Raw genomic sequence first — 12,884 nt, 5'->3', positions numbered from 1 at the left:
CACATGAACTCTTATGGACATAGTGTATAAACGATATTATGTGATAACAGTCGAAATGAATGACACGCTTACCACAACCTCTCTCTCCTCTTTGTTCAAAGACAGCTATGTTCTTGAAATTTGAATCTTGATTTTTGGAAAACTCTTTGAGAGGACATTTGTAAAATGTAATGTGAATAATATTTTAGAATCAATATGGTTCTATGACGTATATGTCAATTTCAAATAGGACAAATCGGTCAATTTAAACTTATCTTCCATGTAATCAATTTACACATACTTTTTTGGTTTTTGGCAAAATGAGGTTAGGTGTTTGATCAACTTATCTGTTGATAATTCATGTATGTCATGTAGAACTTAATGTCAAATCACTAACCCTGGCAAAAGGACAATATAAATTTCAACTCAAACAAAAACAAATTGTAATCTTTTTTCAGGTGAAATAACTGAGTTAACACCTCACTCACTCAGTCTTCTGTGGGATCTCTCCCACCTTTTGTCACGGCCATATGTATCACACAGAACCTCCTGGAATCCAGGAATTGAGTTCAAACATTCAAACCCATCTGTCCACCAGTAAACATATAGTATTTGCAAATGTTAACAGTGCATCAAAAATGATTTGTATCATGAAATAGTATGAGATTCTAAAGTTCCTTGGAAATAGTTTTTTCGATATTTTTTATATTACTTGAACCTTCACAGAAATATGATTTAAAATAGAAATTTAATAAATGCGTAGGTTTCCTGATATAAAGAATATAATGTATCAGAACCACAGGGAGGGACATTCATCTGGTTAATATATTCCGTGTTTAAGGTATACACCCAATCATGTAGTTGGTACCGTGTAGCCAGCAGGATATGGTAACAATCACCTGGTGACGACGATGAAAACACTGGTTAATATATCGATGTCCGGAGTGCATGACGCCTCGCGTGACAATGCATCTTCAGGTTTTGGTTAGATATATATGAATTACCAAAAACTTTTTTTGCAAAGTTTGAATATCATCTGCGCATCCCCAATTGGTCACAATAGCACATTAGTAAACCGTCATAGTATAAAACAGTTTAAAAGGTGTATGATGAACATGCTTTATCAAAAATATTATTTTCGTATTATGCAACAGTGTTTTGTTTTAGATGTGAGGTGAAATTGGGTTTAACGTCGAGTCCAAGATTATTGCACTTATATAGCGACGTACATGCACGTGTGTGTGGCTGATGCTTATTTATAGTGCTAGCACACTGAGATACCATGCCGCAGTTTAACATGAATACCCCACTCAGACACAGTACACTGACTCCGAGCAATCCAGTCCTTGTTTTAGCCCCTTAATGCCGAGTGCAAGACAGGGTAACAACAAGTACCATCTATTAACGTTTATTGGTATGACGCGGCCGGGGATTGAACCCTGGACCTTCCGCTAGACAACGGAGGCGGTCCTGTTTTGTTTTAGAGGTAGATATTAAGCAGAGATGAAAGTCATTATGACTACTCTTTACATGTATATGCAAATCAGTTTGAAGATAACTAAAATGAATTTCGTCTGTTACATTTTTTTTCTGCGAAAAACCATCAAAAGACCAACGCATTCTAATATTCACCCCATTTATGCATAGAAGTAACACATGATAACATCCATCTGAAGAACACAACAAAGCCAATGCAAAACAATAACATAATGATAATACATAGTTTCAGAGTAGACAAAACAACAATCATTTATTCGCTATTGTAGAAACGTCATGCAGAAACACGAACAAGGTAGCAACCACCGCGGCATCATAGCATGACGTGAATTGAAGAATATATATATTACACACAATTTCAATACTTGTTCAATAATTATCTATACTGATATTACTGACGCACATTAAAAACGAGGTTGTAATGACTATACAGGCATACATTGCCGGGAATAAGACAAGTTGCAGGGATCCTTTACGGTATTCTACCTATTTACCCATCAGACAAGCGCCACCAAGCTATCTAGACTCCATTAAGGCTTCTTTCTGGACAATTACCTGTTTTGATAGTATGACTCTAAAGGCCAAATTTGATCAGTGTCTTACGTACACCGACGTATTCTAGCGCTCAACAGTTATCTGTCACCTTTCATAAGCGTCTATTGATCGGGCTTTCTCTCTTCTGAGCGCCCACTGACGCTACTGGATAGACCTTTGGCGGCGTGAAATAGTTCCACACGTTGTTGACAATGTCAACTCACTGATCGGAAAACTCAACAGGCATGTACACAATAAGGTTTACGTCTGCTTGCCCTAATAAAAACAGTGTTGACATAGGTCTGAGTAGGTCGGCAGTAAGACCACCACAATTAACGCCACAAGGTGAAACACGCCTCTGGTTTAATTCCACGTAAACATTGACGGAGAGTAATATGATCGCACAAAGGGTATACGAGAACAAAATGTACATGGTCTCAGAGTGCAACTGGCTTTAAACATCCTTTTTCGTCTTGAAGTGATTGATCATTTGGTTCGCATACAACGTGACTTGTACAGTTTTGTTGTGATTCAAATGTTGACAATTCCATTCTTTCATCAATGGTAGTATTCATTGCTACACTCTTGGCATAGCTCTGGCTGGTCCTCGGAAACATGCTATTCTCTCCGCAGAGGGACTTGTTGATCTCCGATGGAGATGTGCACTTAAACGCCTTCATGAAACTCTTCCGAAAATTGTCACTAAGAAATGCATACAGGAAAGGGTTAAGCATGCTGTTTGCAAACGTCAAGACTGTTAGCGCGTTAAATAATACAATCTTCCAAGCAGTTAATGTTTGTGGTCCAGTTTTGAAGGTAATCTCCACCTGAAATACCCAGTAAGGGAGCCAGCAGACAACATAAACTGACATTACTGTCAGCACCATCCGCGTCACTCTACGATGGGATCGTTTCTTTTCTTTTGACTTCTTTGCCGGTCCAACTGTGCGGAGTCTGAGCACGACCAGGATATAGAAAACAGATATCAATGATATGGGTATCGAGAAGCCCAAGATGAAGGTATACCAGATGAAGGCTTTGTCCGCTGGAATGGGCTGACCTTCGGGCCAAGAGATCGTACATGTCTGTCTGTCCTTGTATCGTTGATGGGGAACGGTTGTAGAATACAGAATAATCGGCAGCATTACAAGGAAGGATACGGACCATATACACAGGCACACAATGAGTGCGATTCTTGGGGTGCGATAGCGGACAGATCTAACAGGGTGGCAAACCGCCAGGTAGCGGTCAGCGCTCATCACAGTTAGTGTGAATACACTGGTGAATAAGTTGATGGAGAAGAGCACAAAGTAGATCTTACACATGGCAAAGCCAAACACCCAATATCCTAAAAGCGTTGTCGTAGTTAAAAATGGCAAGCTGACTAGGAACAAGACATCCGAGATGGCTAAATGAAGAATGTACATATTCGTAACAGTTTTCATTTTGGCGAAGCGAACGACGACATAGATTACGAGCCCGTTGCCTAACCAACCGACCAGGCAGATTATCACGTAACATATGGCAAGAATGACGGGTATGACTTTCATGTAATAGGGAATTCGTTCCAGTTGAGTTGAATTGCCAATCGGTCCAGTTCCATTGCCAATTGTTCCAGTTTCATTGCCATAGTGGTCGCAGAGTGGTAGAGATGACTCGTCCAGAGGCGACATCGAACTGATGAGGTATGAAACGTTTTTCATCTTGCTTGTTCAAGTCGTCTTCCAAAGTAGAGAAAATGAGATCTTATCCAGATGTAGTATTTTTCTCTTTTTAGAGCCAAAGAAGATTCCTTTTGTATTTCAGTCAAGTTTTCGTCTTATGTGGCATATGGCGCAGTGCACAGCTCTCCGGTTTTACATTGTATCGCCGCTACAGCAGACTCCGTCAGCTTGCGTCCTGCCTTACAAAGCACAGAGGCGAACAACTCATAGAGGGATCGATTCCAGATTTCTGAATGTATGAGTCTCCATCGCCCTCTCTTATGGCAACCTCAGCCAATTGAACTGATGCTATACCATCCTCCAGCTTCTCACAAACGTTGGCGTCTCAAAACTAACCGGATCACCAGAACCCTGAAAAACAATGTTTGAAGTCATAATATAACCATAAAACATATCAATAATACTCGAAAGCAGGCCGTGACAACCTTCGCGTTGTAACAAAGCGAAGGGATTATAATCATTTTGGGAAGGAACAGGTGCCACTCATCTAGTCAGGCATTATAATATATTTATCGAGCCTATCATGATAAATCCAGTACACCGTGAGACATTAGGGCCCATAAAACGTCACACAGGTCCATATAGAGGTTAGTAAAACTCTGTAATTTACAGGTTACACTATTGATTGTTTTTCTCATATCACCAGAAATGTAGCTGGCACGTTCTCGGTCACACTCTAGAGGGTTATTTACTCTCTGAATATTTGCTTTTCATGTAATAATCCAGAGCCTTATCAACATGAGATGTGATATTAGTAAACCTGATATTTACACAAAACCAGAGAGCAACTCTACCAAGTGACAACGTTTAAAGACAGCTGAAAAATGGCCTATCCATACTTGTATTTATATTTGATTGAATAAGTATGTTGTTTGGAATACACATGGATAGAGATAGAGATATGTATTACAACATTTGGTTCTAAATTCGTTCGGGCTACTAATAAGACACAAACCGTGTCCTTTACAATGGATCATTATGCACATTAATTCATAAAGAGGATTGTATACTTGTCCTAATCATATACTGGTGAACCTAGAACATATGTATGGCCTGGGTGTTCCATTACATCTACGTACTTGACGTCTATTCCTTAATATACGTATATTTGTAGGAAGGGTTTGCCGAAGGTCAGTGAAAACTTAATTCTAAGGTATACCGTAAAAAAAGAAATTGCATTTGTATTTTGAAAGTTGTTATCGTGATGGCCGTTTTTTATCATATGTCCATCAGCTGCAAATATTTACCAATTGTAATTTGACAGAAGCTTTGTGTCTGTTTTGCGCAGCGGGTACAAACCGCGCAAACTACATCTCCTATGCTCACAAACGATTTAAAGTTGTTCACAGTTTCGTAATAAACATTCTTCAATAAATCATGTCAATAGTAAAATGGGACAAAATAGACAGCAATAGGAAGACAAAAAAATGTCATTGAATTACGCTCGTTTCTCAAATATACGGTATGTACAAGCACCAGAACTATATCAACGAAAGGGCATTTTGTCAATATATCAAAAGCTGCCAGAATGTCTACTTAACCACTTCTTGAAACCTATCATTTCAACTGCAAGATCTTTGCATACTGTTTGAGTTGACAATATTTACATGTAAATGTTTGTATACCGTTTGTGTTGACTCTATTTACATGTTGTATACCGTTTGTGTTGACTTGATTTACGTGTTTGCATACGAAATCAAATCAAATAACGTGACATTTCGAGTAGATTGAGATATGATAAGATCTTGATGCCCAAACGGGCGATGAAGTGCGGATAAGGAAATGTGAAATGCAAAACCAACATGACAGTGTAAATATACAATTCCATCCTTTCACTGGATGAATTATTGCTTGGAAGAGGGTCACCAAATGCTTACGTTCGTTTGACATCTCACCCAAGGTTCAAGACAGGTCCCACGTGTGATAGTTACAGAGTATCCTGTTTAAGAGCTGCACGCAATTACAGATTACCTGTCGCCGTAGAATCAATGCTGGTGAGACCAGCAGGAATTTTTGGCCTTGAACAAACTACATAGATTCACGAGGGGGACATAATCGATAATTATACGTTCGGCACTTCTAGTTGTTAGCCTGTGAAACCAATACGATAGTATACTAAAAGATGACTCTAGATGAAAAACGTAACTTTCGGATAACCTTGACTCAAATCGTGACTTTGACATATGTGCGAATCCAGTGGGTGACGTCATCGTTCTCGCACGCTACACATCGTTGTACACGGTATGACTTATTTTATCTTGAAGTTCTTGTTTTCAAAACAAACAAATGAAACAGATTCCAGAAAGGATGTAGCCAGAAAAGGACATTTTTCCTTATCTTTGACTGCCTCGCAAAGCATCATATTTTTGTGGGTTTTGAATTCCTTTAAATTAGCGCTCAACTAAAAGGAAGTTTGAATGTTGACTAACTCCCCCGCTTGAATAACCCTGGAAAGATAATTTAAGGAACTTCCGTTGCATAAAACGATTCCTGCTGTATTCAAGTTTTATGAATACTCGAAGAAGGTAAATAACTCTGCCGTTTCCTGTCATTTAAACCCTACTACTCATTTAACGTCTTTAAAACTCTCAACGCCGATACCGTAACCATTTCAATTGTATGTATTCGCAACTAAAAGTAATACAGGTTTTGAACCCCCCCCCCCCCCCCATATATATTCACCCCCTGGAGATGAGAAACACACATTTTAATACCGTTTGATCAATAGACATCACACATGTAAACACCACACAACAGCATTGTTCAATACCGTTTGTTCATTTGTGGACAGTGTATAACTGTACAGTAGTATTTACTTCACGAAGGTAGGGAGAGGGATAGTTGTGGGGGAGTTATGTAGCTTGGCTGTTAAAGAGTTCGCTCATTACGCTGAAGAGCGGGTTCGATTCCTCACATGGTACAATGTGCTTGTATATTGCACAACGCGGCGTAAAACTAAACTCATTCACTAAATGAACATATGGAATCACTTTCAAATGATTTCCAACAACTGCTGCTCCCAAAGATCGTTTCTGCACATATTGTGCTCTCTTTTTAGCTATCATGTATATGGCTAAATGCGTTGCAAGATAGATTATTCGTCGATACCACAAGGTGTTCAACATTTCCTGATATGCAAACTATATTTACATTAGTTAAACGTTTTTTAAAACTACTTACGACTACATTGCACTCAATTCAAAGTATTTAACTACTATAAAATCTAAGACAACAGGCGTAATGAATTCATTTTCAATTGCAGAATGTGACACCAGCGCCCACACACTATTCTGCTGAGCGCTGCAGGCAGGTGCTGAAAGTAAGGCAGTAATGGCTTCTTGAAAAATAAAATCGCTATCAATGTCCCTTTCCTCTACCTGCAAACATCTTCCGGCCACACCGGACAAGAGGCGCACATGTGGTTTACAGACGTAGGAGTTTAAAACACTTTTATTCAGAATAACCTAAAATGAAATACGTACCAACTAAGTAACAGTACGAAATCCACAGTTAGTTCTCAGTTAATAAGTCGGCGAAGTCAACTTTGACATTTTTCCTTCAGTCAATGAATGCAATGATCAAACTTACCTATTGCACTACTGTGGTCATTTTGCAAGATGTAATAAGTTATAAATGTGAATCTTTCACAGAGTGAAATTCGGTAACTTGAGGGCATCGGTTTACAGATCAACGTGTGTGTATGGTTAAAGTAATTTGATGTATAATCCAATCCAAACTTTTATAATATTAAGGCACGTACGTAAGGAAGAAAGTGACACATAACAACGCAGTAGTTTGGAGAGCTCATCAGATATATCGCCTGTCCTCAATACACTTCATGAGATGAACCACACTGACTTCCTACAGATCACAACACAAGTGCTGAAGCCTGCGTCAAGGCGTGTCTGTAAAGACGGTCATCTGGTCGCTTGTCGACTACATGGAGACATGTTCCATTACGTAAGCGTATTATTACTATAATGTCAGACCATTATGAGAGTCTTTGAACTCATAACAATCTTGTTCTTTGGGTTTTTTTCTATTTTGCAGACGATTTGGGAATTTGATAGTAATACTGTTTTGGTGGTAAGGACAGGAGCATTTGCTAATCTCTTTGATCAATAGATATGAACATATTTGCCATGAGTTTCAGTTAGCTCGACGCGAGGTCGGCCTTCAAGACAACTATAAATTGTGTATTTCATTTCTGCACTCGTTACAGTGGGACATTTAAGGCAAAGTTTCATTTTAGCAGCCTGATGGGAATTTGTCTGCATCATAGATATGTATATGTTTAATAATGTGTTTAATGTAATGACGTTTTTGGATTTAATTCGTAGTGCTACATGAATCCTTCGGTGGGAAACCGTCTATCATTTTACATGAAATATATGTAGTTTATCTGTGTCTGTGTTTAGGTGCAGGTGCGTTCGTGTTCGCGAAAAACTTTCGTCAATTGAACATTAACTACTACACGAGTTCAAAATATCTCTGACTCAGGGGATTATCTCTGTGAGCATTCAACATTTTTTTGTGCCTGTTGGATGCTCACAGAAGGTTTACAACAAATAACAGACACTCACTTAAAGGTTGAACTTAATTCAATATAAAGATAAGAGTAAATACGTGAATAGACTGTCGTGACTAATTATCATATATTCCACAAGAAAGTGTCTGATTTGATGCAATATCAGTGAAAAATTTGTGCATTTCTTCCTTCTATTATTTATTTCTGGATTTCATCTATTTTCTGGCGTCTGATGCTGTATACACGTAGTTAATCTCAACTGGCACATCGACCCTAGCTTTGTCTCTGGTTCAACGCAGTTAGTTGCCGCCGGGGTGATTTCTGACTTCCATCGAAGAAAAAAACCCATTTCCATAGCAACGAGAGATCTAGATTTATGACAACTGGCAAAAACAAGCTATGTTTGTGCATACATTTAAGTACGGCTTCGTTCATTAGTCAAGTATGTTCACTGAAACAAATCAACTCACAAAGTCTGGTTAAAGCGCGTTTGTGGCCTTTCATCGAAATATTGAATTAAACAGCCCATTCCTCCAGAACCATGTATAACGGATGTTACTTATAGGTTGTATCAACGACATGACCAGTATTCATGTACTGTTTATATGCATAATGTTGTTCCATGGATTATTGAAAAAGATTCAGAGCACCGGATATTTTGTATTCTGTGAAAATAATATATTTTATACACACATATAAAAATATGTCCGTGGTGTTGAATATATATATATATATATATATATATATATATATATATATATATATATATATATATATATATATATGTGTGGGACGTAACATGAGTAAGTGGACTTTCTGTTCATTGTATTTGATTATTGCTTCATATTTCTATATTACATATGCCCTTTACTTAAATTATCATTTTAACACGCCTGTATTGATATTTCATCGCGGCTGTAGGTCATAGACATTGTTACAGTACGTATTTGCTGACGCAGCTTAAATCACTGTACGTTGGTGAGCAACATGATCACGTGTAAAGGTTGACAGATTACACTGTTTCAATCAGGATGTATTTACCTATGATTCGAATGAAGACGAAAATGAAGCTACTCAAGACCTCGAGGCACTATGAAGGATAACGTGACACACAACATTGCAACAAATTGAAACTAAATGTCTTTAACGAAATAAAAATAGTACTGTATAGATGAGAGTATAGCATAAAATGTCGCAAACAATGTCTACGGTTTCTTTTTGACGTTTTAAATTTGCAGCAGAATCATAGGTTATTGCATTCTATTAATAGTCTTCCATTAACATAATAATTAATATTGATACCATGCCTAACATGTACACGTATTCATTTTGTGTGCGAACATTTTGTGCGGTCGCTAATGGAAATGATTGACTGCTCTTGCCAGAATCGATAAGCTTGTGTTAAAACCAACCCTCTTTACTTGTAACATACTCCCAAGGAAACATTGCATGTACACATGAATCGTTCGTTTCATCTGCATACACGAATAGGCGTAACAACCGCACTTAAACTGGCGTTTGTATTATAAAAAGGTTGTAAGTTTAGTTAGAATCAACTAAACCACTATTTCGAACAACAACTGCAACATGAACAAATTATACGGGACGTCGAATAAGCTGAATGTTTGAGCTGGGGACTTTATAGACAGATTAATCAGTGTTGTAAAGTTTACATCATTATATGCTGCGGTTGCCTGGACGTGCAATCAATCACTTGTCAAACCTGCTTCAAAGCAATGATGTAATATGAGACGACCATTATTAATTAGGAAGGTGGGGAAATCTTACACTAGGATGATCAATAACTGGACTGGAAAGAACTATGCCTTCGCGCAGTGTGATTGCTGTGTCTGATAGAATGAAAGAAAGCCGGAATCGATACAAATTAAGAACGTTGGAAAACAAGTTCCTAACTATTTGTTATTGGTATCTTTCAAAATTTGACATTAAGTGAACACCAGAGTCGTCGAAATGTATAGCGTGTTTCTCTTCCCCCGAGATAAGGATTACTGTCTAGATACTACCGAGATAATGATTAAATAAAGTTTGACGTGGTACAGAGAAGCTCTCTCTGGTAAGGTATCCACAGGCATTTTGCCGCTTTAGAATCTGTTGCACGGCCGCACCGCGTCTGCAGGTAGTCACTGTCTAGTTGTGTAATTCAGTGGATTGGTCTCAAATTCTCTACATTTTACTTGTATCTTGTTTAGGCTGAAACACATACTGGTTGCTCCCACTGAAAACGTAGGTGAACATTTGGATAATTGATCTCGGGATTCCGTTTTTAACATGGACGAAATCGGATCATTGTGAAAGTGTTGGGATTAACAGACAAGGTTATGTCGCTGGTGTAAGGAAGAATGTAGCAATACCCAACGCCTTTAACGCATACGGAAACTGTTTCAAAGCCGATTATATGTTCCCAATAGTATTCTATGTGAATCCTTTTTGAGTCATTTGTACCTATACGAATTCACGGCATAGGTGTATACCCTGTCCAGTCTATGTATCATATAAACACTGACTTTCTTATAAAATGGAATATATATTTCACCATTTGGGCATCTTTTAGAAATCTCAAGTTTCAATTCCAAACGACGAACATAACACGGACGAAGAATAGCTCGGAAAATGTGTAAATAAATCAGAAAGTACACACAAGCCGAAAATATGAACATAGAGTGCTGTGGAGGTCACTTCTATCATTGCCGCGAGCAATCGGAAATGTGCATTCTAGAATTATTATCCAAGCTCAATATATTAATTCCCATAGTTTTTGAGAAACAAATGAAATAAATCAGGTGTAATAATAATTTCTGTTGATAGAGACAAACATACACATGACAATGTCGATAATAAGCCCCCCACCCCGCCACCCCCTAGTTTATCCATTCTTATTTCGGAATTAACTTTGCGAAATGGGGTTAAATGCGTTAGGTAGTTAACAAAGTTACTTGTATTGCATATAGAATTAGATAACATATTTTCACAAGATTTCTTGTCGACACATGGAACATGTATTGCGCACATATCCCACGGTGGATACTGTCTTTATGTAGCATTTATCATTCAAATAATGAACACGAAAGATATGCATACGTTTTACATTTAAACATTTACACACAACAACGTCTCATATAGATTAAACAAAGAATATGTATATATAAATTTATACATTTCAACTGAGATACAATCAAATTATGACATACATTGAAATATCTTGGCTTAATTTCCTTAAATTTCAACATAAAATATTTAAAGTAGATGATACGACTTTCTGCATTATAGTTAATAAGCAAAATGTGTCTGTACCTGTTGACAATCATATTTTGATGTAAGATCCGCCCTGTCTGTGGCTGGCGTCGGAGAACTACTGAGCGACTGGCGAGCGACTGTGGCAGCAAAGCGCTACTTCCACCGGGCAGGCAAAAGTGATCGACCCAAGATACAACGGCCTTCCTTAACCACCGTGGCTTGTTACGTCCAACGTCATAGCATTTGAGGGCGACTGACGTCATCAACCGGAGGATAGCCTCCCCTGTCGGTGTTGGCGATAAACACAGATGCACAGCAGGCAGCCAAGGCGAGGTCTTCCCGCTCCTTGAGCCAGGCTTTACAGCGTGTTACAACTACAGCTAGAGGACCGAATTGATTTGTATAGTGTTGTGTTATTTATTCCCTACGTCGCTGATAGACAATAAAAAAGATTTCAGAAGGGAAATCTGCCTTTAGGCCACATTCTCCGTGAATTACACTCCGGAGAAATGCGAGAAAAATAATAAGCACACGAATCAATAAAGATCATATATGAGTAATATTGGAACAATACATATTTCTGATTATGATGTAGAACAAGCCCGGGAGATATTCTTTTGTTCTTAGAGAACAATTTCCCTATTTTGTCCCAGTCAGTTGTTTTCATATGTTTTAAGGGCTTGGACAGACATTGTTGAATAAAGGTGGAGTCAGGCTTAAATCACATCGGACGATTCTCTTTTCTCTTTCACACTTGAAATCTTTTCGAAACATTGCCCATATGTCATTTTACTGAAATGTTGCTGATAGTTTATGTAATGTGAGCGTCTATGGAAACCATGCATTCCTTTTAAATGCATATTTTGACGTCTATGTTATTCATAGCGCGACTATGTTGTTAAAAGTAGGGTACATTTTCTAAGCCGTTTATAGCAATGTAAAAGCATAGAAATATCTGATTTTCCGCGACCTACAAAAATCTATATTTAGGCAAAAGTTGTGTTTTTTGTTTCTTTGACATTGCGTTAGAGATTAGAGACACCATCCGTGCCATTAACATCATCTTTAGACATTATAATTAGAACATAACTTTAAAACTCATTTTCGAATTGTTCTTTGTGTACACAGTGTGAAAATATTGCAATGTATATTTCCAACATGAAATCTCGTTTTCACACGTACAAGTACAAGCACTACCGTGAACGCCCTGGAAACATGTGATGTACAGAGACGAGCGAAGTCTCATTTAACATCCATACACTAATCTCGTCCCCTGGATGTAGAAAATACTCTGGTAAGTTCAATATATCACTCTAACTGCACATAATAATTAAATAGTGTGCTTGATCAGAATATGTAACCAGGCA

The 12,884-nt window shown here is 38.0% G+C and overlaps 1 protein-coding gene across 1 annotated transcript; it reads right to left on the bottom strand.

Annotated features, from left to right (window-relative positions):
• Positions 1 to 1,616: 1,616 nt before the first annotated feature.
• On the bottom strand, positions 1,617 to 11,676 carry LOC139469216 (somatostatin receptor type 2-like). The gene is made up of 2 exons (XM_071251354.1): positions 11,575 to 11,676; positions 1,617 to 4,085 (listed from the first exon to the last, which is right to left on the bottom strand). The coding sequence occupies exon 2, from the start codon at positions 3,711 to 3,713 to the stop codon at positions 2,448 to 2,450; it is 1,266 nt and encodes a 421-aa protein (XP_071107455.1). The 5' UTR covers positions 3,714 to 4,085; positions 11,575 to 11,676; the 3' UTR covers positions 1,617 to 2,447.
• Positions 11,677 to 12,884: the final 1,208 nt, after the last annotated feature.

This window comes from Haliotis cracherodii, unplaced genomic scaffold, assembly GCF_022045235.1.
Source record: "Haliotis cracherodii isolate W230 unplaced genomic scaffold, xgHalCrac1.p SCAF_2, whole genome shotgun sequence".
In the NCBI taxonomy this organism is placed as follows: domain Eukaryota; kingdom Metazoa; phylum Mollusca; class Gastropoda; order Lepetellida; family Haliotidae; genus Haliotis; species Haliotis cracherodii.
This window is presented reverse-complemented; position numbering and strand designations above follow the sequence as displayed.